This window comes from Plectropomus leopardus, chromosome 18 (genome assembly GCF_008729295.1).
Source record: "Plectropomus leopardus isolate mb chromosome 18, YSFRI_Pleo_2.0, whole genome shotgun sequence".
Classification (NCBI taxonomy): Eukaryota; Metazoa; Chordata; class Actinopteri; order Perciformes; family Serranidae; genus Plectropomus; species Plectropomus leopardus.
The window spans coordinates 5087796-5115505 of record NC_056480.1 but is presented as its reverse complement, the minus strand read 5'-3'; the positions used below and the strand labels follow the sequence as shown (position 1 = coordinate 5115505).

The 27710-nt window shown below is 40.1% G+C and overlaps 3 protein-coding genes across 9 annotated transcripts; 2 read left to right on the top strand and 1 right to left on the bottom strand.

The window, feature by feature from the left end:
- Nucleotides 1–80: 80 nt before the first annotated feature.
- naxe (NAD(P)HX epimerase) lies at nucleotides 81–12904 on the top strand. Of its 5 annotated transcripts, XR_006106813.1 has the most exons (9): nucleotides 81–218; nucleotides 2093–2280; nucleotides 2395–2503; nucleotides 3613–3723; nucleotides 5743–5853; nucleotides 6229–6376; nucleotides 7602–8031; nucleotides 11247–11311; nucleotides 12846–12896. XR_006106813.1 is itself a non-coding variant. In XM_042506945.1 (7 exons), exons 2-7 carry the CDS (start codon nucleotides 2108–2110, stop codon nucleotides 7799–7801), a joined length of 852 nt encoding a protein of 283 aa, XP_042362879.1. In that variant the 5' UTR covers nucleotides 81–218; nucleotides 2093–2107; the 3' UTR covers nucleotides 7802–8884. The 5 variants fall into 5 exon arrangements, 3 of the variants coding, with proteins under 3 accessions (XP_042362879.1, XP_042362880.1, XP_042362881.1); XR_006106814.1 differs by lacking the exon at nucleotides 11247–11311 and having other exon boundaries at nucleotides 12846–12904; XM_042506945.1 differs by lacking the exons at nucleotides 11247–11311; nucleotides 12846–12896 and having other exon boundaries at nucleotides 7602–8884.
- Nucleotides 8998–20342, bottom strand: scn1bb (sodium channel, voltage-gated, type I, beta b). The gene is made up of 6 exons (XM_042506948.1): nucleotides 18906–20342; nucleotides 18649–18815; nucleotides 14677–14914; nucleotides 12798–12939; nucleotides 10992–11066; nucleotides 8998–9513 (listed from the first exon to the last, which is right to left on the bottom strand). Exons 1-5 carry the CDS (start codon nucleotides 18952–18954, stop codon nucleotides 10997–10999), a joined length of 666 nt encoding a protein of 221 aa, XP_042362882.1. The 5' UTR covers nucleotides 18955–20342; the 3' UTR covers nucleotides 8998–9513; nucleotides 10992–10996.
- zbtb22a (zinc finger and BTB domain containing 22a) lies at nucleotides 12911–27710 on the top strand. 3 transcript variants are annotated; one of them, XM_042506942.1, is made up of 4 exons: nucleotides 12911–12987; nucleotides 23817–24035; nucleotides 24732–25503; nucleotides 26157–27710. In XM_042506942.1, the coding sequence occupies exons 2-4, from the start codon at nucleotides 23829–23831 to the stop codon at nucleotides 27272–27274; spliced, it is 2097 nt and encodes a 698-aa protein (XP_042362876.1). In that variant the 5' UTR covers nucleotides 12911–12987; nucleotides 23817–23828; the 3' UTR covers nucleotides 27275–27710. The 3 variants fall into 3 exon arrangements, with proteins under 3 accessions (XP_042362876.1, XP_042362875.1, XP_042362877.1); XM_042506941.1 differs by lacking the exon at nucleotides 12911–12987 and adding an exon at nucleotides 21919–22281; XM_042506943.1 differs by lacking the exon at nucleotides 12911–12987 and adding an exon at nucleotides 21920–22281 and having other exon boundaries at nucleotides 26160–27710.

Genomic DNA, 27710 nt, shown 5'->3' with positions numbered 1-27710 from the left:
TCAGTACTTTCCTCCAGAGGTCAGACTTTTATTTTGAAATTACAGCGGTGTTTACGTTTTTAAACCCGGAAGTGGGTGAAGCCGTTTAGCTGCGTGTGCTGCTGCACAGCTGTAACCTTTTATCAGTTTGTTATTGATCTGTAAGTGGTGTCACTGCAGTGTTTGTGAGTAAAAACGTGCATGAGAAGTTGTTTTAAGGAAAGACGCTCTAACATTTGGTGAGTGTTTGAATAAACTGTCACTAACTTAAAGTTCAGAGCTTCAGAGCTAAACGTTAGCTAACAACTTACAACTGAACCGACTGAATTCACGAGTACAACTTGATCTTTTTGTGTTTTTATTTTTTACTTTATACACTTAAACACGAAAAATACTTGTAATTAACACACGTGACTGTTAACTATCATCTTCATTAAGGGCTAACCAGTTTGCTGGCTGCTTTCTGCTAAAGTTAATGTACTTTCAGTAACGCTGATACAGGTTTTAACAGACAAAATAAAGATTAGCACATAAAATAATATCAGTGTATCGATATGATCAAATATCTGAACAATTACTTACGTTAGTAGTTTACGTAGTTTAATGGAGCAGCATGCTATAAAGTCAAATTAGTTTCACTAAATTGTAACATCTCGTTTTGTGGCAGATATTGATTTTTTTCTGTTTTATGGGTTTAAATGAGACAGAATTGTTACAGTGTTACATCCTCATATTCATACTGAAACTATTGGTACATTAAAAACTAAGTTGATCAAACAGAAATGTGGTTAATTGATCTTTTCTTATGTATCTCTGCTTTTCTCTGTTTAATACAAGTTCAGATGTAAAAGATTATGATTTTGGACTGTCACTAACTATTTTGCTCAGTGTTTTTACTTTATAAATTGACTGATTGATCAATTCATCTCTTTTAAACAAGTATTTAATTAGATTTTTTAATAATGCATGTATTACAACAAAAACAGAAACAAGTGAGGTACAATACAGAACTTTCATAGCAAGGTGTCATTTTAATAAAACTGCTAAGACAGGACATCACATTGAGTGTTTTTTAGGTCTAAAATAAATAATCAGGGAATGAAAATGCTACCTAAACAATTATTGATGGTCCAAAAGAAAGATAAAGAAAATGGAAATGGAAAAATACCTATTGATGTTGTCATCAAAGGCTTATGACAGGCAGACTTCTGCAGCCTTCTGCCCTTCTAGAAATTTCATAAAACGCACCCATATCATAACAAAGGTAGAGTAGGATACTTTAAATTTTTGTCATGACTTTTTGAATGAAATGATTAATCAAAAATATTAACAGATTTACAGATAATGGTTTGTGAAGAGCTTTAGTTGGTGTGATAATTTCTGTGCAGTACGACACATTTTGATCACTAAGCGTAAATAAGAAGTTCAGTCTAGGGATGAAAGAGTCAGCGTGGGAGGAACTTTTACTCTGTAAAACCTCCGGGAGTTTTTTTTATTTATTCATTTCTCATTTAAATTTTCACTTGACTTCATAAGTTGCAGGAAACCTTCTGTTTTACATTTTAGTTTTGATTAAATATTTGCTAAAGACATTTAAACAAAGTTTTGTGTGGGAGTTTGTTATATTCCAAATCCTAAATATTGACAGAAATATTTTCATTTTTATTGTAAATGCATATTGGTTCTAAATATCAGCTATCTGTGTCATTAACTGCAATATCGATACCTAGTTCAGTGGGTTAAAATTTAATTCACTTCGACATTAAGAGTCTTTGTCTGGTCTCTTCCTGTAAATAAACTTGAGCAGGAGCTAAGAGCAAAGAGATGACGGATGCCTGTGAGTGCGCAGCCTGCAGGTGGACTGAAGAAAAATGCAAACATGCAGTGAGAGCAGTGCAGCAGCTGTAGGAGGCAGCAGAGCTTTCATAAGTGGGAAAATGTACTTTTACACTGAAATTGTTGGATATTAACCACAGCCTGCAGGCCTCCGTTTATGTAAAAGCTTTTTGTTTTGTCAGCTCCACAGTTACACTTCCATCAAATCACGGGACCAGTGTGGGGACACGCTTCTTCATTTCAGGGTAGATCACTGTGGTGTTTTCTGTTCCAGCAGTTCAGATCCTCCTGGATGTTGAGCGTGCGGGCTCTGTTTGGGATCGGCTTCCTGGTGACCTCAAGGGCCACAGCAGTCCTCGCTCAGAGAGGGACATGCCCGCTGTCCGCTGCAGCTAACAACCACAGGAAGGACTGTTATAGCAGCAGAGCAGCGTCCACCATGGCCCAGACCATCAAATATCTCGGGTAAGGATTTATATTCTGCAAAACCACTTACTCTGTGTGTGTGTGTGTGTGTGTGTGTGTGTGTGTGTGTGTGTGTGTAAAAACTGTCTGAACTAACATGTAGATGCTCCACAGGCAGGAGGAGGCGCAGCACATCGACGAGGAGCTCTTCAGTGAGTACGGCTTCAGTGTGGACCAGCTGATGGAGCTGGCGGGACTCAGCTGTGCCACAGCCGTCACCAGGGTGAGACATCAGTCAGGGCTCTTATTTTGAAATAGAACTGACTGTGTTTCATCTGTAGCTGCAAGAATTTGGCAACTGATTAGTCAATAGACCCAAAATCAATCGGCAACTATTTGATAATCCAATGGTTGTTTCAGACATTTTAAACATTTTTTGAATGTAAAGATTTGATACTTTTCTTTTTCATACATGATTGAAACTGAATATCTGAATTGGGTTTGGGATTTTTACAGGTGTTGTATTTATCTTTGAGTGATAAATAAAACCACAATAATTAGCCGCTTTATCAATTACTCCACTGAAAGAAAATTAATTGTCAAATAATTTGACGATTTATTGTTTTTATTCTTTCTTCATGCAAAAATGTCAACCATTAGCTGGTTCCAGCTTTTTGAATGTGAGAATTTGATGTTTTTCTTCATCATTTATGATTGTAAAGGGAGAGTCTTTAAATGATTAAATTCTGTGAACTAATAGATTAATTGATTAATCATGAAAATAAGAGAAAAATAGGAATAAAATGTAAGAAAGCTAAAAGCTCCAAACACAATATTCTCACTATACAAATATGATCGAATATTCTCATGTTTTTATTTTTCTCTTTATTTCACTAATCAATCAATTTGATGTTAGTTGAAGTTAGTACAGTTCAAATTTCTTAACAAGCAAGTGACTAAAAGCTTTGTAAACTAATGCACAACACATCAAAACAGCAACTTTGGCATGATGATATATTATTATTGACACCGTGTAATGCAGTCTTCCAAAAACTCTCTGCAGCCTGATATATCTAACTATGGATTTATGTTTTTTCAGTGCACATTCACACTCCTTTAAGACATTGTAAATATCAGGTATTTTTAATTTTTGCTATAAAAAGTCTCGCTGTGTTACACAGAAACCAGGTTTTACATTTACAGTAGACGGATGTGTCTGACTCAGATTACTGCCTGGAGAGGAGAATAATCTGATTACTGCGTCCTCTGACTCTACATCACTGGAGGCGTTTCTCTTGAGTAGCTGCTGAAAGGAAAATCCTCTTTTAATTGTCAAATAGCAGCTGTGGTTCAGTGCTCTATTGATTATTTTCTGTCTGTTTCTTCCTGCAGGCGTATCCGCTCACTTCTCTGGTGAAGGACAAGCCGTCTCTGCTGGTGATTTGTGGACCGGGAAACAACGGAGGCGACGGCCTGGTCTGCGCCCGACATCTCAAACTCTTTGTGAGTTTCCTTCACTTTTGTGACAGTAAGAGCTGTCTGCAGCAGAGGTGCAAAGGGATTAAAGTATAAACAGGAAATAAGAAAAATTAACACATTTAAAAATACAAAACCATTCAACTACTTAGCCTTCTAACTTACTTTTTTAAAACTAATTTTATTTAGTGTCAAAAAATACAAAAAAATACATCAGAGCTCACATTTTCAGATACCAATCGAAGTTCTTCAGAGAGAAAATAATATTATTTTAAGAAGACAGCATAAGCAAAAAAGAGAGAAAAGAAAGATCAAAAGAAAGAAGGAAAACAAAGAAAAAGGCGAACATATTCTTCTGTTCAGCCAGGTGGAGAATTACAGCTGTCCACCATCTCTTCTTTGTTTGCAGCTGTTCAGATATATTTATCCCATTAACATTAATTTAACATTGAAAATGACTTTCGTATCATTTTTTAATATTTTCCCCAAATTCCTGCAGTTTTGGGCAATCCTAAAAGATGCTGTATGATCCTCTGAAGTCTCTCCAGCTTGCTTTCTTACTTAAATTCTGGCAGGCTTAATGTTTTGCTTATGAAACACTCCCGCTGTGGTACGATGCCGTGTGGCGGACAAAACTGTGATGCAGCTGTCACGAGGAATATAACAAAAACTGGGATTCATTCATTTCATATTGTGCCAAACTTTAGCGCATCATAACATGTGAGGTAGGGAATTAATCTGCAGATGCTCTATCTGAAAATGAGACCAAACTTTTCAAGGATGTCAGTTTTTGAACGACCACAAAGGCCAAAATGCGTCCTGCGACAGGCGGTGAGGTTTGCTGTTTTTAGCTGAGCTAATTTATGCAGAACTTGTGGCCCTACCAGCTGGTCGAGAGGAGCGAGGAGTCAGCCGGCACTGAGAGTGTAAAACACTCAGGAAAACAGGCTTTTCAACTATTGTGAATAACTACAACCACCAGAGGTCCCTGAACATACAGTTATAGTGCATGTGCACACAAAACATGAGGCTTATCGGCCAGGAGTTTGCTCAACTGGCTGCGGACAGGAAGTTCAAAAAAACAATAAATGCACACACACTTCTGGCTCACGGAAATAATTAAAAACAGATTGAAATATTGCTCTGCAAAATAACATAGTATGAGTAATTCATATCAGCTACAACAAATCATTCTGCCCACAAATCATCATCAGTGATAATTATCCATTATTACAGTATCCATGACACTGTGAGGGGGCGTTTTGGGTTAACAATACTCTTACTTATATAGTTTTACAACGAGACATTACTACTTTTACTAAAGTAAAGGATCTTAGAGGATTAATGTTCCACCAGCTGCAAAGCATTAGTGAATTTGGCAGTTAAGTTGCTTCAACAGAAGACCATCTGAGGACAGCGTTAGCTAAGTAAATCCCCAGTGGCAACTTTGAACCAGACTCAAGACATTCTTTATGCTTTAACTTTAATTGAAGCCATCTGTGCTGAAACCCGAGCAAACAAAAACATGAAGACAAGGCAATAAACAACTTAGTAAGACACAGGCAAAAAAAAAAGGAAGGCACTGTTAAGAAGTTACAAGAAAATTACATTTAAAAAAAGCCAAAGAAAAAGAAGAAATTAAAATAAAAATGAAAAAAATGTATTTTTTTCCTGTAACATATTTAAAATATGATTATTGTAATTATAAACGGAATTACATTTTCCGGACATTTTCCAAGATTTTTTAAAATTCACCCCTAAAAAAAAGTCATAATTTTCGGGGCATTTTCTTGTCACTTTTCGCAAATTTTTTGCAATTTTTGGAGATTTTTTGCAGAGCTTTTCAATGCCTTTTCTCCCCTCGGCTCTGAAAGAAATCAAACTAGTTTGCTCACATTTAAAAGTGTTAAACAGCTTGTGAATGTTGTCTGAATGCAGCAAAAGAAAACTGATGTCGATCCAGGTTTCAAAGGGTTAACTTTGTCTGCTCAAACTTGTGGCTTTCAATTTTCAAACTGTGAAGACTTTGTGTGTCCTGTTTTTTAGGGTTACGAGCCCTCCATCCTGTACCCGAAGAGGCCGAACAAGCCTCTGTACCAGGGCCTGACCACACAGTGCCAGAAAATGGAGATCCCCTTCCTGACCGAGATGCCTGAGGTTCGGCGTTAATCAATTATGCAGCAGCGTTCTCCGCAGCAGTGAAGCAAATTCCTCTGCGTGTTGTGTCTATGAGCATTTTATTTCAGGCTGTGCGAGTATTGTATTACACGTGATTAGATCTGGCTAAATGAGGCTGCAGTTTAGAGGAGATGAAGCCTGAATTATCCCTGCGGGAGAATTAGGGTCGGAGTTTTTACTGCAGCAGACAACACAGTCAATAATATACTTAATAACTAACGATGCAGACTCATTTACTGATGCTTTCCAGTCACACACATGTGCTTTTTGGTCATAAAATGTTGATATTTGTTGGTCTTTTGAGGTGATATAAGAGAAAAATAACAATTTCCGTGGAACATATTGATTTCTCAGGCCGCTGTGATTGATGAGGCGTACAACGTGGTGATAGACGCCATCTTCGGCTTCAGCTTTAAGGGCGCTGTGCGAGAGCCTTTTGGTTCCATCCTGGACGTGCTGAAGAAGACGACCGCCCCCATAGCCAGCATCGACATCCCCTCAGGTCAGCCCTCACGCACACACACTCGGTGGTTGGCTGAGAATTAGTGTGTCATTTATAAAATTATGATACAGATATAATTACCTGTTGATCATTTGACACCCTTTTTTTAAAACTAAAAGGTCCAGTTTGTGGGATTTAGGGGGATATAAAGGCAGAAATGGAATACAATATGATTAGTACAATATGATTAGTATTTTTTCTTTAGTGTATTTTGTGTGTGATTTGTTGTGTTTTTGTCACCTCAGAATGAGGGAGCGGGTTCTCGTCCATGGAGTCCGCCATGTTTCTACAGTAGCCTAGAATGGACAAACCAAACAGTGACCTCAGACGGGGTCATTCGCATTTTTGTGTCAGCCACCATAGTAAGCAGCTCGTCCGCAATGAGATTCTTAGAAAAACACAGATTTTTCAACGTGAGACGGTTTCATTAAGTGTTTTTTTCTTTAAGATTATTTTTGGGGTTTTTCCCTTTATTGATGTGACAGGAAACGTGGGAGAGAGAGGGGAAATGACACGCAGCAAAGGGCCACAGGCTGGAATTGAGCCCGGGGGCGCTGCAAAGGTGTCGTCATATGGGGCGCACACTCTCGCACCTTTTTTGTATCGGTTGAAATCTCCATGTTCTGATTTGAAACAGAAACTGCTCTATTTTGCGTAAATCACTGGGTGTGTCTGTTTGGGAGAGGAAGAAACCTCTGGAGATATTTTAGGAAATTTCACAGGAAAAAACCCTCAACTCCAAACCTCCTGCTTTCAGAATAAGTTTGATCTGGCTGTAATCTACAATGCACACTTCAAGATTACACTCAATCCCCCTAAATCTTACACACTGCTCCTTTAAAGGTGTCTAATACTATACCTAGCCCTACATTCAGTGGGCAGCTTCCAGTGAATTACATTCAAGTCCTGCAGTGGCAAAAATGCATCAATGCACAAAAGTATTTATGCAAAAGTAATACACAAAAAAGACTTGATATGACTGCTTCCATTCATCTGTGTGTGACCACAGTAGTATAGCTTAAAATGTTATCGCTGAATTTGCATGTAAATGGCTGTTCTTGCTCCCAGATGGAAGAATCCTGTTGCTTTCAGTGACCCTTTGACTTTTCCTGTGGTGCTGCTGACCTGATTGTCATGACGTTTACTGAGCATATTCACCGAGAAGAAGAAGAAAAGGAGGCCTGGACTGGGTTGTGACATGATGTTTGTTTGTTTGTTTTTCAAGGTTGGGATGTGGAGCAGGGCAGCGCAGACGGACTTCAGCCCGACATGCTCATCTCTCTCACTGCTCCGAAGAAGTCTGCCTCCCTGTTCGGAGGACGATACCACTTCCTGGGAGGCCGCTTTGTGCCACCGGGCCTGGAGAGGAAGTACCAGCTCAACCTGCCTCAGTATCCCGGCACGGACTGCGTGTTACAGCTGTAGTGGGATGCACTGAAGGGTTAATGACAGGAATGGTGTCACCTTTGAAGGAATAGTTCAACATTTTGGGAAATAATTCTCAGTCATATTTTGAAAGTTGGAAATAGTTGAGAAAAATGTCGCTTTCTTGTCTGTACCGTAATTACAGAACTGGAGTCTGGAGGTAGCTTAGCTCAGGATAAAGGCTGGAAACACGTGGAAACAGCTCGCCTGGCTCTGCCTGAAGTTGGCAGGTATGTCTACAAGCACTTCTAAAGTTAACAAATTTAAGTGGAAATAGGCAAGTTTTTTTGCTTTGATTGTGAAGAAAATGTTGAGTCCACGATGTAATGTGTTTAGAACAGTGACATTATTAGCATTTAAACTGGTTCCCTGTTAGCCTCGCTTCCACCAAACAGGTCTGCCACAGCGTGCGATCTTTGGAAAATGAGGGCTTGATTAAGAGCACAAAGGATGTAATTCAACCATTAGGCTGAATTAGCTGTGGTTTACTTTTTGACTGCTTAGAGCAAAGTTAAAAACCACCTGCTTCTGTAAGATTTGAGTCGGGTACCAATGCAGTCTCTAGTTCTTTGCAGTTACTATCCTCAGTAGTAAAAATGGCAGATGGTGGAAAAACCAAATTAACTGTGAAAAACAAAATGCCATCTTCGTGACAGCGGCACCAACAATAAAATCACTTGCAAACAGCAGTGGGAGAGAAGCTGTCGGTTTCCACTTTCACACCTCTTTTGTCTCAACTACTCACAAACAGAAATGTAAAAATTTGTAGTTGCACAGGGAGTTATGTGCTGTTACAACTTTCATGTCCCAATTCTGGCTCTGTCTTTAACACACAGACATGAGAGTGGTATCAGTCTCCACAGCTAACCTTTCAGAAAGACAAATCCAGTATGATTATTTCCCGAAATGTCGAATTGTCCCTTTAAATATGGGAACGTACCTATTGATTGGATGGTGCTGGCTGTAAATCCAATAAGGTGTTATTATTAATTATTAGCTCTCTGGAAAATTTGTTTTCATGTGAAAGCACGTGGTGATTGCTTCAACTACATGAAGATAAAAAATAAAAAAAGAGATTGTTAAGTCTGCGTTGTTATTTTGGTAACATCATCCATCCATTCAACTCTTGAAAATAATCAGCAGATAAATCAGCAAAATTTCTGTCACGTACATCAACAGAAGACTTCACAATCACGTGCGTTTTCGGTTTTTATTAGTACATCTTAAGTTTTCATTGAATGTTCAACTAGCAACTTGAGAGACAGTCTATCATAGTCCATCACATTCTATTTTTTATAAATTACCATACACGTGTGTCGCATTAATCATACAATAGGTGGTGATGATTTAGTAAAAAGCTTTCTTTTACAATCAGCCTCATGGAGTCCAACAGACGCCCATAGTACCACTTAACATTTTATATAAATGTGTGACTACATATACTTAAAGAAATACTGTATGTACAGTATATGCTCTCGACAATGTGGCTCATTAATGCATAATGGTTCCTCAAATAAGTGCAGGACATGCTTTTGCGGCGCAGAATACTATATACAGTGCTGGTACCATGCTCTCTTTGTATGTCATATCCATGTGGGGTCTTTGTTAAGGAAAAGGTAAAATAGAGGCTCGAGATGAAGGGGAGCTGTTCCTCCAGGTCGTCTACATGCAGGTCAGAGGGTGGAAGGATGTTTTCAGTCCACGGAGGAAGCCTGAAGATTAAACAAACACAAGTGTTAATGGATTAAATGGCACTTATTCAAAACCACAGTGTTTATAGAGAATCCAGTTCATTAATAAACACCAGAACCTCTAAAATATACACTAAGTTGACAGTTTTGGACACACTTAGCTTAAACTAATGCAACCTCATATATGAAGTATGCATTAGAGGAAGGTTATGATGTTCAGTTTTTGTTTAAACTGTTGAAACTAGATTTTCAAATGACTTGTACCTGACTGCTCATAAGTTCTCAAGTTCACCATCATAAAGTTATATCGGGAAATATGTACAACTAAATTTTGCTGGAATATAATGACATTTAGATGAACTCAATTATGTCCAGTAACAAAAAACTACTCAGAAATGGGGAGGTTTTATATTCTGTATGCTTTCATACTTGTAACATGCAGTATTCAGACATCCTGTACATCCTGCAAAATCACACCTTTCCAAGTGAAACGTGTTTTTAGGGAGTTCTGAGTTCGGCAGGTGGTTAGTTTAGCTTAGCATAAAGAATGAAAACGGGGAACACCTAGCTTGGGTCTGTCCAAAAACCCCTTAAAGCTCCCCGATGAACACATTGTCTTGTTTCTTTAATCTGCACAAAAGTGAGGTGTAAAATAACACATTTCTCTCGTCTACCTCATGGCAAGACAGCAAATACTTAATTTTCCAGAGGAAATGTTCAATATTACTTTCCAAAATGTCAAACATTCCTGATAGAGATTAATATTACACAGTCTGAAATTTGCGAGATTATTATTTCAATCAGAAAACTGTTGAAGTGATCAAAGAAAAAGTAGATGAATATGAGTTAGTATTCAATGGCAGCTTTTGGTCCTTGACAGCTTTCAATTGAACGGCGTTGCTAGGCAACAGCTTATTGCTGTGTTCTATTCAAAGTCGAAGGTCGGAATTTTTCAGTTTAAATTTTTGACTTACAAGCGTTTCAGGTGCACAACACCAAATGCAAAGAAAAAACATTACAGACGGTGTTGAAGTGGTGTTTCTGTGGCTAGTCCATGGACAACTGTGCCACAAGCGAGCCGCCTCCTTGCACAAATGAGCGAAAAAGTACGCATAAGGTTACAGAAGGCATTTTTATACTTGAAAATGTATCAAAACATGTCATTCACTGGCCTATGTGCTAACAGCTAGGCTAATGTATTTTAGTACTTCAGTATACTGTGATGTCTAGTACGTCTTGTGGCCTTCATGCATGCTGCCATTGTTGAATGTGTTGACTTCCAGATTGTCTGAAATGCAACATTAGTCCTTTGTTTCATTGTGTCATTAACGAACACTGAAAAATATTCCAACAGGAAGTTGGACCCATTTTAAATGTTTCTTGTTGAGTTTGAAACTGATGAAGCTTAGTTGGGACAAAACAAGTATTAAATTTTAGATACCAAGCCTTAGATGGAAATGGGGTACCTGGGAGTGATGCTGCTGACATCATGAACATACCTGTGCTATTCTCCGACCTGCACCCCTGCACAGTTGTCTTTACTTTCTGATGCTATAGCTAAATACTCAGCATTTCTGAAAGGGAAAGAGAAAAATCAATATTGTGAAACAATGTTAAACCTTTTACTTTAGCATAATGAAAAATGAATGAAAAATGCAAAAACAAAACATCACAGCTATAACTCTATGACAGGTTTTTGTTCCTTTTTTGACTTACAGGAGGGAGGTTTTGGTTTTGGTTTTGGTTTTTACTAGGGAGGAGGATGACAGGACGAAAACATGACAAGTAGACGGAGGGAGCGTGAGACAAAGAGACACAGGTGAAAACACACTAACACAATGGAAACATTGATAATCTTAAAATAAGTGGTTAAGACGACAAGAAAATGAACCAAAGAGAGGATGCCACAAAGTAAAAGTTTAAATTATACTGTAGGACTGAAGTCAGCGAGCAAGCATGAATAACTTTTCCATGCATTATTTTCACATCAAATGTCTTATTTTGAAAACATCAGTAAGTTTGGTCGTCGGTTTTCAGAGTAAAGGCCCAGTCACACCACAAAGTGTCAAAGAAATTAAACAAAATATTTGCTTCTGGAAGCTTGGTGAGGGATTCCTAACAGAAAGAGTCACAGTTGACCTTGTCTGAAGTTCCTGATATGTTGTCAACAGTATTACAGATGTCTCTTTTATAATGGTGGTCAATCAGGTAAATGCTGTTTGGGCTGCAGGGGATTTTTTCGCTGCAATACCACGAGTGGCCTCTGAGAAATTTTGGCTGCAAGGCTGGGCGGCTTCCCTGAGGGTCTGGGCCAAACCTTGGAATTCATGTCCAGGTCCGTCACCTGAAGCCATAAGGCCCAAACAGCCTTTCCCCCAAAGACTTACATTTTGGATGTGTGGAGGGCTAAAACGGAAGTTACCTACTTGGCCGGCTAAATTTGGCGGGTTATAGTCTCTAGTGCGCTTGCTCTTTGTGCCCAACAATCTGGTATACCCAGGAAGTACTATCAAGGTGTTTTTATACATCCATGAGTAAAGTCCACAAAGTGAAACTCCAAATGAAAAATCTTGTCCAAGATGACTTTGGGTGAGTACACCTACAGATCACTGTGATTCAAATTAATAACTTGGCTGCAAAGTTTTGTTGTTTTAAATGCTTGTGTAACTGGGTCTTACTCCAGTTGTGTGTTGTATCAAGCTTTACACGCAATAGAGCTCAACCAATATATCAGTATCAGCATATATTCTGGCCAGTAATTAACAAAAAAATGCAGTGTGGAAAGGAATATGTTTTATGCAGTTTAGAAACAGCATAAGGTTTTCCAACAGTAAACTGACCCACTCAGTACAAATCAACTCTTAAATAACCAAACTGACAGAACCCATTAAAAATAATTGGTTTCTCATGTTAGGCGTCTGTATTGATACTAAAAACTAATAATGGCCAATATATCGCTGCTGGATTTTTTTTAGACCCCCAAATATCAATGCAGATATTTGCCTTAAAAATCCAGCACTTTTAGGCATACCTTTATGATTTTAATGCTAATGCATAAAAACCTTGTATCTCCAAAGTGTCTGCTTTTTAAGAACTGAGAAATACATCAGTTTTTAGTTTAACCAACATTTTTTTGGCTCATTGAAAGGTTTGCAGCCGTCAAAGAAAGAATTCCCAATCTATTAAAAAAGAAGAAGCTCATGCACTGTAATCCTTTCAATCAAACTAAAAACTGAATTTGGAGTTACAAGGTTTTCACATATGAGCATAATGTGCATACAAATGTACGTAACAAAAACACTTACGCTGCTTCTCGTAATGCTTCTTCCCCGGCTGCTGCTATTTTCCTGTAGCAGTATATCATCTCTATGAGGAGCCAGACTTGCAGGCCAATGATGGACACGTACATCATCACCTCAGACACAATGGAAGCCGTTCCTCTGGTCGCTGCACACGTGAAGACCAGGAAATAAGGATATCAGACCAGAGAGAAAGGTAAACTTCCAATATTGGGAAAACACCTAGTTTTCAGGTTTACTTCCTACTGTATAGGCAACAAAAGCATGTGGCTGGTTAAAAAAGAAATGGCTTAAAATGTCGACATTTGTTAGTAACATATGTAGTCACTTGACATACATTACAACCACAAGATGCTACATTCACAATTGCACAATTCTTGTCATTAAAATAACTCTATTTACTTTAGGTTTCATGGGAAATGGACCGTGGTCTCCCTGGTGAAAGTCCAGAGTTTGCTTGACCCATTCATCTCACTTCCCATCCAACCTATTGTGACTTTCTATCTCTTTATACTCTTTATAAAGTTAATCTCAATGTTAAAAAAACGCTGCTGCCCAGTGTGTTTCATACTGCCACCAAAGGTGCCTCTGTGCATTGTATTGACAACAAGGGCCACTGACCGAGCATCGGTATTTGATGGTTTCTGTAAATATTATTTTAGTCTGCCACAATGTACTTAAAGATTTTAACATCAAATTTAGTCATCCATTGATCGGTAAACATCAATCTTTCCAGATTTTCAATGGAATATAACTTCTTTCATTGTAATCCATATGGGATTTACATAAAAAACAAACAAACAAAAAAGCAACAAGCTATAGACTCATACAAACGTAATCCCTCTCAATCATCACTTGTGAACCACAAAAAGTGTGTGGCAGTGTATTTCCTGCAGAGATGATAGGTGGGTTTCCATTACAGATTTGGGAAAAACTTAAGTGATATTTTTCGAAATGTCAATAAATCACAATTGCGAGATGACTGTGTTTCCACTGACTGATGTTATATGACTTCTTCTTTTGCAATGACATTCCAAGAAGCCTGGCGATGGATGTTCAAAACAGCAGGTTTATTTTTATAGCAGCCACTGCACTAGCCGTCATTATTTCCAATCAAAGGCAACATAGCCACGTTATGCGAGCGATGATGAAAAGGCAAGCCCCTTATACATGTTAGCTGCCAAGTATGAAGGATTTCTGGATGCTGATAGTCCACGATTTCACAGAGGAATCGTGGATTCAGAACTACAGGATGATCCGCTCAACTTTTGAAGAGTTAGGAGATGCAATAACACTTCTTGTAGCGCCTGCTGCATCATGCACAAGGGAGCCGGTTCCTACCAAGCACATAGCCATAGCATCACTTCGAACAAAAAAGTGGAAAAAGTGTTTCCATTGCAGTTTTGTGAAATGTGGCTTTCTTGAATCACCCAAAATACATGTGAGGGTAAAAACTTTTTTTGCCATAAATGGGAATTTGTTTCGATTTTGACGTGTTTCCATTGGACGTATTTTATATTAGCAATTTCGGTTTATGCAATTTGAGGGCTAATGGAAACCAGCCTTATGTCGTCTGCCTGTATTTTCTTATGTTCTTCTTATTTTGCTGTGTTTTGAACATTTCTGGGCACAGAGCGCAGCTGAGGCTGGGACTTTAGAGGTAATGAGCAGGTGCCAAGGGGTAAGCAGCACACATCAAAGAGGGAACTTCAGAAATTGTGGACGCAGTGCTGAAAAATGCAAATATAGCAAAAAATGAGAGTGATTCTGGGGTTGGCATCCATTTTCTCTGTCAGTACTGTTTACAAACAGTGACACTTAATTCCTGCACAGGAAAGCCGAGTGGCAAAGTGATTGTGGACAACTTCAGTTGTTAACATCGTACCTTTAGCCACCACACTGAGGTGGACCACCTTGCTGACGACAGTGTTGTACTCATAGTTCTCATAGAAGAGGATGCGGTAGAAGAAGCAGCGGTATGTGCCCGTGTCGTTGAAGGTGACGTTGAGCAGGTATATGGATGCGTCCTGGATGTCGTTACTCCTCTTACTCCCGTTCCAATCCACACGATCCATAAAGTGGTCGTGTTCAATGGTTGGACCCTCCTCGTTGTAGGTGTAGATCTGGAACCGCAGAGACATAAAGATGAATCAAAATGCTGCTGTGACAGAAACTCCTGACGCCTACACTCACACTTTTAATGTTCTAAATAAAATGTATACAGCTTTTGAATGAATTTGAAGAATTTACTGTCTTCTTTTTTGGTAACACGAAAAGGTCTATTCAGCTATTCCGCTAAAGTTTGTATGAGTGTGAATTTAGAAGCTTTACACAACCTAAAACCTAAACATAATCATGAAGTCATCTAAGTCTATCTAAAAAATTTTTGTCAGCGTTGACGTGCATAGGACACAAACCACATTGTCTTGTGTTAATGTCCTGTACTTGACCCATTCATCCAACAAATAATCCTCAAATTGCACAAATTGAAAGTGAGACAAAATATAAAATACGCCTACTGGAAACACGTCAATTGTTCTGGCATGAATTAGTATTTCAGTCGATTCCAAAAAGCCATATTTCACAAAACTGAAATGGAAACACTTTTTTTTTCACCTCTATAGGTCACATGATGCACAACAAAGAGTGTGGGTTTTTTTATCGCTCGCATAACACGCCTTTACCGCTTTTGATTGGAAATAATGACGGCTAGTTTGGAGCATCCATCGTAAGATTATTCGTTTAACTTCACTCAATGGAAACGTACAATTTGAGATGTTTTTCTTGTAAATGTACTTATTTAATCTCAGCATTGTAGGGATGAATGTAAGTAGTCAAATACCTGCAGTGTGACTATCCTCACACAGATGCAAACAGACACTTTGTTCACATTTCCTACCTGCTTTTTTTGTACTGCTGTAAAATGTGGCTTTCCAATGAAGTACTTTTGTTACCTTACAAGCCGTTTTAATTTAAAATTGAATAAATTCTGTGCCATGAGTGCAGACAGGGAAGGCGTGAGAGTCGATGACGACCTTTAGTAATAAGAGCAGATGATCTCATGAGTCCCCAAAGCTTGTATATCAGGGTTCAATGTAGAATTTATTGTCTCCATATATAGTACTCGGGTAATGAAATTGTGTTCCCTCAGTGCAATGATGTACGCAGTAGGAGCAGATTCAATCTTTTAAAAAAGAAAAACAAAAAAGTACAAAGACAGTAAAGTAGGAAAGGGTGATACCAAACTAACTCAAAGTCATTATGATCCTGATAATTTTGTTACAATTTTAATGATACAGCTGTGGCAGTTCCTTATTCTTTGGTACTTACTGCAATTTCCCTTTGCCAGATTATTTAATTTTTAACTTTGTCGTCATCTGGTGTGTCTTTGAGATAATTTTATGTTTTTTTCTGGTTGATTTGTGTGTCTTTGTAGTCTCTTTGTGGCCTTTTAGGTAATTTTATGTTTGCTGTTTGACTGGCCAAGTTCGGTCCCTTTTTAGTCCTTATTGGTCTGTTTGTGGTCATTTGGTATGTCTTTTAGGCAATTTTATGTTTTGTTTTTCTTTTGCTGGTTGATTTGTGACTTTTTATTTTTATTTTTTGTCTCTTTGTGGTCATTTGGTGTGTCTTAAGTAATGTTATGTTTTTTTACTGGTTGTTTATTTTTGGTTATTTTGTGTCTCTTTGTAGACGGTTTGTGTCTGATTTTCATTTATTTTCAGGATTCATTTCAGCTGAATGTCACAGTTGCCTGGAGTTGATTGGAGGGTGATCCAGATCACCTGTTGCTCTTGCTGGGTGTGGAGACTGACTCCTGATTAGGAATTGACAGCAGCTTGATGCATTTCTCCTCTGAACCAATCAGGGTGTGATGACACCCTGATTGAGGGCATAAGAGAGGTGATGATGGATGCACTCTGATCTTTCCTCAACCTAACACAGACCTCATGTTAGCAGACATCAGCCAGATATTCTGGTCTCTGTGTTTTATGCTGTCCTGTTTGAAATACTAAAGCAAACCTTTCCACTGGGTCAACTGCATCAGGGCTGTCTTTGTGTTTTTGTGCAGGATTTTTTGTTTCCTAAAGATAACCTGACGCCCACAGGCTATATTTTATTTTGTTTATTGATTTATTTGAATTAAAACCCAATAAAATCCCTATAGCTACTAGGCATTTGTTTGCATGTTAGATTATTGTTGAAGGGGCATTTGAGGCAAGATCATTGCACTTGGAGGAAAATCACATGAAACATACTGGCCATTAAAAACAATATGTTACCCACATTTATTATGGGCATCTTCTTGTTTTTGGTCAGCCTCCTTGTAACTCCCAGAGTGTATTGTTGGAAGTGTTTGAAGAGGTGACTCATGTTGCTGCTCTGCGGTACTTTTCATTAATAGTGCATCTTGCTATATTTCTATCTACAGAGTAAAAAGTAGCACCACACTGCGCTATGTTTCCTTTCTGCTATCCTCTCATATGTTTCGATGTGGAAGTGTGCGACTGTGCACGGCTGCTCTGATGCCACATGTTGACATGAGCCAGCTGAATATGAGGGCTGCTTTGGCACAAGAATTACAGTGTCAATGTGAAGTAGCCACCAACGTTTTGTATTTATATAATTTTATTCCCAATATGTATTTTAGAGGAATCTATAAAAGAGCCTCAAGTGGCTGTATCTATTTTTTTTTAAATATTTTTTGTATTAAACAGCTACCACCCACATCCAGCTTTTTAATGTTATGGGAAAAGAAAAAAAAATTCACCTGGGTCAAATGACTGCAGTAGTCGCAGGCATTTATCATTATGCCTCGATCGGCATTGCTGGAAACGTAACACCTGGGTTTAGTGATAATTTAAGCCCCTAACCAGCGAGGTGTAATGACGCGTCGTCACAAAATACGGTCCGTCTCCGTACAAGCAGTGCTCAGATATCAATCCAAATAAGTCTGCACCGAGTTTGAAAGACAGACTGAATAAATAAGAGATGTACTAAGAGATGTGACCTACGGGACATTTTTTCTGGCTTATATGCTGCTTTCTGCTGTTTGTTTACCTGTTTTCTGGCCTGTCTGTGACATTGAACATGACACACCACAAAAAAAACTCAAAACAACCCCCCCCCCCCACCACACACACACACACACACACACATAGAAAAGCACACTTGTCTCCTGCAGAGCTGTACTAAGGTCAGGTCTGCTGGCAATGGGAGACGACTATTAAGCGTGTTCACACACATTTAAAAACCTGTGCACACGCTCTAATTTTGTACATGTGATATATAACACACATATGCATGAGAGAGATGTTTTTATTGCCACATAAAGAGGCTTTTAGAAAATATTTCAGCTAAAGTCGTTCACAGAAAGCCAGATCCTTTTTTGTTGGACAGGGTCTTGGTATAATTTGTGGTTCATTTTGATAATAAAACACTAAATTATATGTGCAGCGACACACTGCATCGCTGCATGCTCTCCAGAGGATTTAACACAAGGTCATCTCTGGAGCTTTAATAATGATCTCTGTGGTGTAAAATATCACAATCGATTGCATCTGAACCCCATGATGACCTCAGCACTGGGTGCCGTGATGTGATTGACGCCGTGTGTGTGTGTTTGTGTGAGAGAGACAGAGAGACGGGGGGAGGAGGAGAGCTTGGGTGTGAATCTATGCATACATATTTTGATAGCTTGTGTCTTGAGGAATGTAGCCGAAGACAAAAGTGATTTTAAGGAAGCTTGCGCTACTAAAAGTCCTCTCACAATCACAAAAACATCCTGTACTCCTCGCTGTGCAGATTTTGTGCTGGCATCAGACTAAGAAATTCCTCAGCGATGACTTGCACTCACATGAACGAAGTCGGCTTCTCCTTTCCCTCTAAAGTACCACTCGACGGTGGCAGAACCCTCCACCTCGCTCCTCCTCTTGCAGGAGATGCAGCCCAGTTTGAAGCCCCCGCCTGCCACCGCCTCTGTGTCAGAGTCCACCTCTGCACAGGCCCCATGACAGTGGTACACTGTTAAAATACAAAACAAAAAAGACAATAAGTAGTCTGGATTAACATGATACAGCAACAAATCATGATCAAATGACCAGGTCAACTCACCAAACACGGTGCAAAGGAGCAAAAAGACCAGAAGGTGTGTTGATACCATGTTACCGGAAGTTGAGCAGCTTTTTTATCTGACGAGGAGCCTCAAAAACTTTAACAACAACACTCTTGCACGGAGCACTAAAAGACCCTTATTGGAAGTTCAGATGAACCACATGACACTCATAAACCGAGCACCTTCACGTTGTTTTCTTTAAATAATTGAGCAGATAATTGCAATTTGGTATTGTAAGAAGACTGGCGCTTTAGTGTAAATAAAAGCTGTGCATCAGTTAAGTGCAGGCTGATGCAATATGTATGTGAGGCAGCTACTGATGCAGCTAAACATGCATTGTAAAGTGCAAAAATGTATCTGTCTACAGGCCTTCCTTATACGCCTAAATTTGATGCCTTAACAGTCCTGAAGCCAGCAACCGTTTCCCTTTGGTTGCAAAATTTATTGCCACAATTTATTGCTGCTTTTGACACAGCCTTTTGATTTATCTCTACTCAACAATATGCATTCGAGATGCAGCTTTTAATTACCAAGAAGCACATGAAACAAACCAGATATCTGGTGGCTCACAGTGCTCCCCAGATCAACACCCTGAGATTAGATTATCTTTTTTTCCCTGAGGTCTTAATGTGAGATGCACAGAGCAATCATTAGACCTGCCCGGGGCCACATGCTCTGCTATCTGCTGTTGGCAAATACACAAAAGATTATGATAAATGTGCTTTTATATAATGTGCAACATGCAAGCTACTGACTGGACGTCTACGATACACTTAAATGCCAGTGCATATATAATTAAATTGCATGCTCTATGATAATAAATGGCTACCTCTTACAGGCTACACGCTACCAATATTGAATACAGACCAATCTAATGGCCTAATGTTGATCCTTCATCGGACCTTTGAAATCAGAGCCTACTGTCCTGAAATAGAGGCCTCCTCTCCTCGAGTCGTCTCTCCGGAGAAAGAAAAAATACTGTCCTCTCCTGCAATGACAGCTGAATGTGGAAAGACTTCACCTATCTCATCACGGCGCGCTCGTGGAAGAGATGCCTCGCTCGTGCGGGCATTGCAGATAAAACTGCATGAGCGCACGCGAGCCCACAAAAAAAGAAAGCCAGCCCACCAAAAAAATAAAAAAAAGTATAAAACATAGAACAGATACGTCCTGTGCCGATGTTTCTTCCTACGCCACAGCTACCACAACGGCACCTCTGTCGCTCAGATCAGAGGATGCTGCAGATACACTGCGGTAAAAACGGCCGCGCGTGTATGACTGAGCACATCCAGTGTGTGACGACTGTAACAGCCTCAGTCCCGCTGTTTTCACATCGATAAGAGCTTAGCTTTTCCCAGAGACCACTGCAGGGATCTCATGTAGCGTTTTCAGCACGTTTAATTTAAAAAAAGCAGCTTTGTGGCAGCTGATATTAAGGGTGAACTGGCCCTTTAAGGGACTGTTCTTTACTTGTCCAAAAAGGGGGTGGCTGGGGTCTGTTTGTAGACTGTAAAAAAAAAAGATAATATCTTCTATTATCTTTTGTCTTTATCTATTTAGTCTTTTTTTAATATTTTAAAATATACACAATCTATGGGACTTGTTTTGTGTTTTTTTTTTGTTCTCTTACCCCAAAAGCTACAAATACACCCCTTTTACATAAAAAATAACACATGCATGCAGGTTGTTTTTTCCAGAATTAAAGTTTTGTTGAATTTTTAACAGGAAATCAGAAACAAAATCAGACAACAACAATTAGAAACAAAAACATACAAACAGGCAGGTGAACCTCTGCTGAAAAACAAACAAAAAACAACAACAGTTTGACTATTTTTAAATGGTAAGCTGGTTGCCCAGCTTGTTTGACCAGATTTTCGCATAATTTTGGATGGCTTAGCTGGTCATACCAGCTTGTCAGGGACACTCTGGCTGGTTTATACATTGTGAAACTGAAACCAAATCAATGTCCTTGAGCATAGACAAATGACAGTGTCATGTGGGGGACTATTAAAAGCAAAGGGCATGAAACAGTTAAGTCTGCTGTCATGGTATATGCATAAAGATAAATGTGTGCAGCTTGACAGGCTGGAAACACCAGCATATCCGACTGGAAGCCCACCCAGCTAAACCATCAAAGACCAGCAACAGATGGGTCAGTACCAACTAAGACCATCTTCAACCTATATCCAACTAAAACCAATTTTTTTTTAAAACTGCGTGCTTTTTTTTTAGAAGTTGTGACTATATAATAGTGGCTTGTCTTGTATGTCAGAACCAGGGGCGTCGCCAGGAATTCTGGGCCCCATGAAAACATATCTCATTGGGCCCCATCACTACGGCCCAAGCCAACCCTGTACAATTGTTATAACCACACCTGCATTACCCGATGACCCTTTAAAAGCAATAAACAACTATAACTTTGTTTTACACTCCTGAAAAATGTGAGAGGGGCCTCTGAGAGAGACTCCACATTTTTTCTAGAAAGGAATTCTGAATGTTTGTTCATTAACTCAGACAATTTTAGTTAACTTATTGCAGTCACTACTTAAAGAGAAAAAAATGAAAATAAAAAAAATATTTTTATTTCAGGCCCAATAAGGGCCCCCTCCCCACTTGGGCCCTGGGTAGTCAGTCCCACTTTTCCCCCCACTATGACGCCCCTGGTCAGAACCTGTTAGTTTAACTGCCTGTTTGTATGTTTTTGTTTAAAATTGATATTGTGTCATTTTGTTCATGATTTACTTGTAAAATAAAAAAAATATTTTTTTTCTTTGTAAAACTTAATAAAACATCAATAGGGAGTTAAAATGAATACAAAACGCAGCCATTTAAAGCTGTATGCCCCTCCCCTGAGCCAAAATACAAACAAAGTGCTTTAAAATATATTTGACATGCCTCCCCCTTTTAACATCACCGCCTCCCCTCTCATAAATAACGAACAGTCCCTAACGGAGCTCCTGTGGGGCGGGGTGATCATATCGATTAAATCCTCCTGTCAACAGAATATGGTCACATAACGCTGGTTGGATCAATAACTTCCAATAACCGGCCACACAGTTGTGGGTTCAGCTTTCATAAAACAAGTGAAATACTCTCGCAGCTGAGTCCGCAGGTCACCGTGAGCAGTGTGAAAGCATTTCTTGATAATTTAACACCAAACACCCACTCACGGTGTGTGCGAGCAGCGCTGATGCTGTTTTGTCAACCAGCTAGCATCAGCTACGCCTACGGGCAAGCTGCTGCTGGCGCTTTTTTTTTTACACAAACAAGCGATGGTGCTTTGTGTCCGGGAGTCACGAACAATGATGTGGTCCTGTAAATAGCCGGCGACGTCCCGTATAAAAGTAAAAAGCTCGACACACCGACATATCAAAGGTAAAGTAACGAAGCTAATGTTAACTGCTAGCTAGCTAATGTGGTGACTTCTGGTTAGCAACCGTTAGCTACATGCTAACGCAGAAACGAGCACACACGAGCAAATACAAACCGGACTTTGTGTAAATAATGCTGCTTTTAACGATAAATTTTAATGTGACAGGGCATTTTTAACTACAGTTATACATAGAGGGCTAATATCAGGTAGCTAAATGTGTTTGTGATCATCAGGTGGGAGCTCATTCAGTTCAAATCACAAATCAATACAGTTTGGGAAGTACACAGGCTGGTTATCATGTAATATCTTTATCGACTGTCTGCCTACTTTCATTTATTCTGACTGAAGTTATGAAATAAGTCGATTAAACGTCGAGTAACAGTCGATTGACAGGAAAGTGATCAAGCAATTTCAAATGAAGCTGTTATCAAGTTGTAATTGATTAATTGTCATGATCAAATTTTGAGCTTTTGTTTTTTGTACAGATTTTCAGTTGAAAGGGTTTGCTGCTTTTGTTAATCTTAATATATAGTGAACTTAATATAGTTAGATACTGCTGAATAGGTAAACAATAGGGATGACTGATCAATAGGTCTTTAGGACTTTAATCAAACGTCAAATTTAATAAATAGTACATGTCAAAATGTATGCAATGTGTTGCTGTGAGCTTTGTCTGAGGATAAAAATCATTTGGTATTGTTTGAAATAAAAAAATATAAATCTATTGTTAATTTACCGATTAATCGATAAAGGAAAGTGCTTACAATTTGCAACCCTAGTAAACAAACATTAGATGTCATCACCTTGACAGCCTTGTTTTTACGACATGGAAAATTTTACAACCAATATATTATAGTGCAATGTTTCCATGGCAATGCACAGAGCTGACTGTAAACAAGAAAGATGCTGTGCGTTACAAACAACGATAAAAACTCTAGTTGAGATACATATCCCAAATGTGCTTTATACATGCCCTAAAATGCTCCCAAAATTTGAATAATATCGGCATATCCCACATGTCTCAGTTGGAAAATGTAATTCCATGCAAACATAATATGCTGTTTACAGGGTCCATAACAATTTCAGAATATTGTCATCTTCAGAATGATGGTGGAATATTAGTATGCATGTAAACATACCTGATGTCACTGTTATTGTTTTCTCTATTGTTTACTATATTACATGCTTTTTGTGGTTTAGTATTATCTTAAATAAGATTTATAGACAATAGTTGTCAACACATACTGAAAACTGAAGTCTGTCCTTGATGCAAGTTTCTTACTTTCTGCACAACAACAACAACAGAAAACATTATTTATGACATATGATAAAAATGTAAGCGTCACTGCAAAAGGAAGCACAAGAACAGATGCATAGTTTAGATAAGTAGAATCCTATATACATTATGCACATCTACTGTATACAAGATAAAGCCTAAAAATTGTGAGCACCATTATAAAAAAAGTGTGTTGAGACACACAATATCAGAGATAAATGAACATTTTTTCACCTAGTAATGTTTTAATTCTCTCTCTAGTTTTGTGTGACCATGGATCCGACCTGCAGTGCTTCTGCTGCTCCAACTGGTTTGACTGTGCAGGTGTGTTTTCCCGGTGCCCGCGCCGCTGTTTTGGATAATCTGAACCACCAGCGGGAAGAGGGCAGGCTGTGCGACCTCTCCATCCAGGTGCAAGGGCAAGTGTTCAGGGCCCACCGCTGTGTGCTCGCTGCATCCTCGCCTTACTTTCATGACCAGGTTAGGCCAGAGTACATCAGTGTGCAATACACAGTGTGTACAGCAGTGATACTCAATTTATGGCCTGCGGGCCAGATTTAGCCCTGATAGTGCCAGGTGGGCCACTAACCATTTTCCAATTCACAATAAAAATATAGTGATTCATGCTGGAAGTTGTCTCTGTACTTTTTAGAACGTGCCAGAGTGCATAAAACCGCACCAAAACAGAGCTTGTTTATCAAAAAAAGTGGAGGATCCCCTGTCAGAGGTCCTAGTCCCAGTCCTAAATTGGTGTTTTTGGACATTTTTATGAAATTCTATGCCATGGCATGACTTGGCAAGCTATTTTATGCACTTTTCAGCTGTTTTAAGCTGTTTTTGGGACATGTAATTTTTTGACATTTTTGCCTTACTATAGCCTTGCATTTTGGGTCGTATTTTCCGCATGCCATAATTTGGTGTTTTTGGATGTTTTTGCATGATTTGCAGGACAGAAATGTCCTAAAATCAAAAATTCTCCTAAAACCCTAGAAACACCCTAAAGTCCTGGAAACATGTATGGGGCTGCTGCGACTGGCCCCTGGCCTCATGTTATTTTGCAAAAGTCGAGTATCGTTGCTGTATTGAGTCATTCATTTATCATATGTTGTTTTCACTGAGCCCATATTTCCGCCCAGATCCTAATCTCAGTATGTCTGTGTTCCTGTCTCTCAACAGGTGTTACTGAAGAATGTCACCACCGTCTCCCTGCCCTCCGTTATGGACCCGGTGGCCTTTGAGAGCGTCCTGAGTTCTGCGTACACAGGCCAGCTGAGCATCGTGCATGATGACATTGTTAACTACGTCACCGTGGCCAGTTTCCTCCAGATGTGGCACATTGTGGACAAATGCACAGAGATCCTGAAGAGGCCCCGGCCCTCAGCGGAGGTCACACCTGGAGAGGCGGCTGTCGCTCCACCTGGTACTGCATCTCGCCAGCAGTCGCCCAGCAGCACAGACTGCTTATACCTGGAAAGGGAGGGAAGACGGAAGGAGAGAAAACCTGACGCCTTGCCCCCCTTAGCTACGTGGAGACGCCCGCAGCAGTTTCCCAGATGGGGGCGCCCGCGACCCTCATCAGCCCAGCACTTAGCTGACTCTCAACTGGACACCATCCCCGGCTACGTGGAGTGCGATTACACCAACTGTGAGGAGACATGGGTATCAAGCCAAGCCAAAACTAGCCACTTTGCTCATGACGGACCTGGTCAGAATGGCCGACACCACGGAGGGTTCCCCAGTGGTGAAGCGTCAAAACAGAAGGTTAGGTTTCAACAGCGGGGAGCGCTGCCGAGTGCTGATAGGCTGCCTGATAAGAGCAGAGAGAGCGGAGACGGTGATGAGACTCAAGAGAAGAGGAAGAGGGAGAAAACAGAGATCGAGGCGGATGAGGGAGTCGGAGAAGCTGCGGTGGAGAAGAAGGGAGGCATTGCACAGATGGGACAATGCGGTAAGATACGAAAACCCCATTTCACTTTATACACCAATGATATGTCTATCTAACACAATAGTGTGAAAAAATGCTTAGTGTAACCACACTCAGAAAATTAGAGTTAGTGGCATTTTCTCACATGCCTCTGAGGAATGAAGAATCTAAAAATAAAGAAAATTCTTGATGGATTGAAGTCATAGGTGTCTGCCTTTAACAAAAGCAAAACTACATCAAAACATCCGTTCACAAACTTTCACACAGTCGTGCAGGATAATCCAAGTCTCATTTATCCATTTGTTTGCTCGGTGATTCCCAAACAAACGTCCTTTTGTGATTAATTTAATGTTTAATGTAATTTATATACATGTATTCCACACACTCAGAACACAGGTATAAAGTTAAAAGTTGCCCCTTTTATCAACTGCTGTTATGAATGTGAAGATCAGTTATTTAAAGCCCCCTTCAGATCAAAGATTTTTATTTTGATATTAAACTATTTTAAAATATTATAGAGAAAAGCTGCAGTGGTGGCCGGTCTTATTTCAACTTAGGCCACATTTAGACAAGAGCAGGCCTGCTATTAACGGAAAACAGCGCAGGTACAGAGACTTGTTTGCTGTGCACTAAAACCAAATGTAACTTTGATTTGACTTTGTTTTACATTTCTCCAGCAGACTTCCACCCAGTTTCAAATGAGAATGTAGCTGCAGGACAAGCAGCAGGGAAGGCAAATGTGGACGAGATGAAGGAAAAAACGCAGAGAAGTTTGGTTGGAAGAGATCCCTCCTCAGAGCTGCCCAGTGGTCACGCTTGCCAAACAGGTGAAGAAGTCCCGGGTCCTTCCTGTCCAGTCTCAGGCCGGCTGCAGTGGCAGGCGGCTCCCTGGTCTCAACAGGAGCAGCGGCCGCAGGAAGGAGAGGGCGGCAGCTGCAGCAAAGACGAGGACGAAGATGATGAGGAGGAGGACGTGGATTTTGAATGTTTCACAGAAGGGACGTTTAGCAGAGACACATATGATGAGATCGAAGAGGGCACGGGACAGGTTTCCCAGAGGCCTTTGGTGCCTGTGTCTCCTGACTTCACCATGGCGGGCTCGGAGGTGAACTGGCCCTCCACCAGTGTGGGACAGGGTGGCTCGTTGACCCCCACCTCAAGTCGCCATCAGTCTCCATCCTCTGCCGCATTCCCGCCACCTTCTTCGCCCCCGACACCATCTTCGTCATCCTCAGTGTCCCTCGCTGGCGCCCCCTACACCGGCAAAGTCCACTTCTGCCACTGCGGCAAAGCCTACACCCTGAAGAGTATGCGTGACCGACACGTGAAGATGCAGCACCTCAATCTGCGGCCGTTCGGCTGTCCCGTTTGCACAAAGTCCTTCAAGATGAAGCACCATTTGACCAAGCACCTTAAGACTCACGGGGGGCTGCGGCCCTACGAGTGCGGCCTGTGTGGGAAGAAGGTCATCTGGAGAGACAGTTTCCTCAGGCATCAGGCTCGATGCGAGAGACTCGCCTCCAGCTCCTCGGCTAACAGCAACAACACAAGCACCGCCGCAGCAGATATAGATGACAGCTACAGCTATGGGTTTGAAGACGGGGAGGCTTTCCTCGCAACGGGCGGACAAGTGAAAGTGGAGGAGGTTGATTTTCACGGGGAGATGGAGGACGGGATGCGCGGCCTGTTGGGCAGCGTGTCTGGGATTGTGGACGAGCTAAGAACTCAGTCACAAGATTTAGACACGGATCATGTTTTCAAAGAGGAGGCGAGTGAGAGCTTTAGCGGAAATTAATGTGAAACTGCATCTACGTACACAGGAAAGATAATGGATTACATGATGACTTTAAAAGTCTCTGGACAAAAATCGTCGAAGGCTTCTTTGAGCTGCCGCTTTTGTTTCATCCTTTTTATGTGCATTCTTTTCATGTCATGAGTATTTTGACAAAAAAAGGAACAATCATGCTTCAAGTGATCCTTTTTAATTTGCGCAGTGCCACGTGGCCTCAGTTCTTTTTAAGTGATGCTGTGAACTGTACACCTGTGCTGTGAATGTACTTCTTGAGCCTGAAAAAAAGATCATTTGCATTTTGCACATAAATTATTTGCCATTGATCTGCATTACAAAATAAATACAAGGGTATACAAATGTTTTTTTGGGGCCATATTGATGTCTTTTTCTCAGTATGTAAAGGATTCTTGGTATAATAAAAACAGTTGATTTTTTTCCG

What these genes read in the sequence shown, in the direction of transcription:
- naxe (XM_042506945.1), top strand. Translation starts at nt 2,108, where the DNA reads ATGTTGAGCGTGCGGGCTCTGTTTGGGATCGGCTTCCTGGTGACCTCA. An exon ending in CCCGACATCTCAAACTCTTT is followed by an intron (nt 3,724 to 5,742) that starts GTGAGTTTCCTT and finishes CCTGTTTTTTAG; the next exon opens with GGTTACGAGCCCTCCATCCT. An exon ending in TCCTGACCGAGATGCCTGAG is followed by an intron (nt 5,854 to 6,228) that starts GTTCGGCGTTAA and finishes TTGATTTCTCAG; the next exon opens with GCCGCTGTGATTGATGAGGC.
- scn1bb (XM_042506948.1), bottom strand. Translation starts at nt 18,954, where the DNA reads ATGGTATCAACACACCTTCTGGTCTTTTTGCTCCTTTGCACCGTGTTT. An exon ending in GCTCCTTTGCACCGTGTTTG is followed by an intron (nt 18,816 to 18,905) that starts GTGAGTTGACCT and finishes GTATTTTAACAG; the next exon opens with TGTACCACTGTCATGGGGCC. An exon ending in GAGAAGCCGACTTCGTTCAT is followed by an intron (nt 14,915 to 18,648) that starts GTGAGTGCAAGT and finishes CTGCGGTTCCAG; the next exon opens with ATCTACACCTACAACGAGGA.
- zbtb22a (XM_042506942.1), top strand. Translation starts at nt 23,829, where the DNA reads ATGGATCCGACCTGCAGTGCTTCTGCTGCTCCAACTGGTTTGACTGTG. An exon ending in CGCCTTACTTTCATGACCAG is followed by an intron (nt 24,036 to 24,731) that starts GTTAGGCCAGAG and finishes GTCTCTCAACAG; the next exon opens with GTGTTACTGAAGAATGTCAC. An exon ending in TGCACAGATGGGACAATGCG is followed by an intron (nt 25,504 to 26,156) that starts GTAAGATACGAA and finishes ACATTTCTCCAG; the next exon opens with CAGACTTCCACCCAGTTTCA.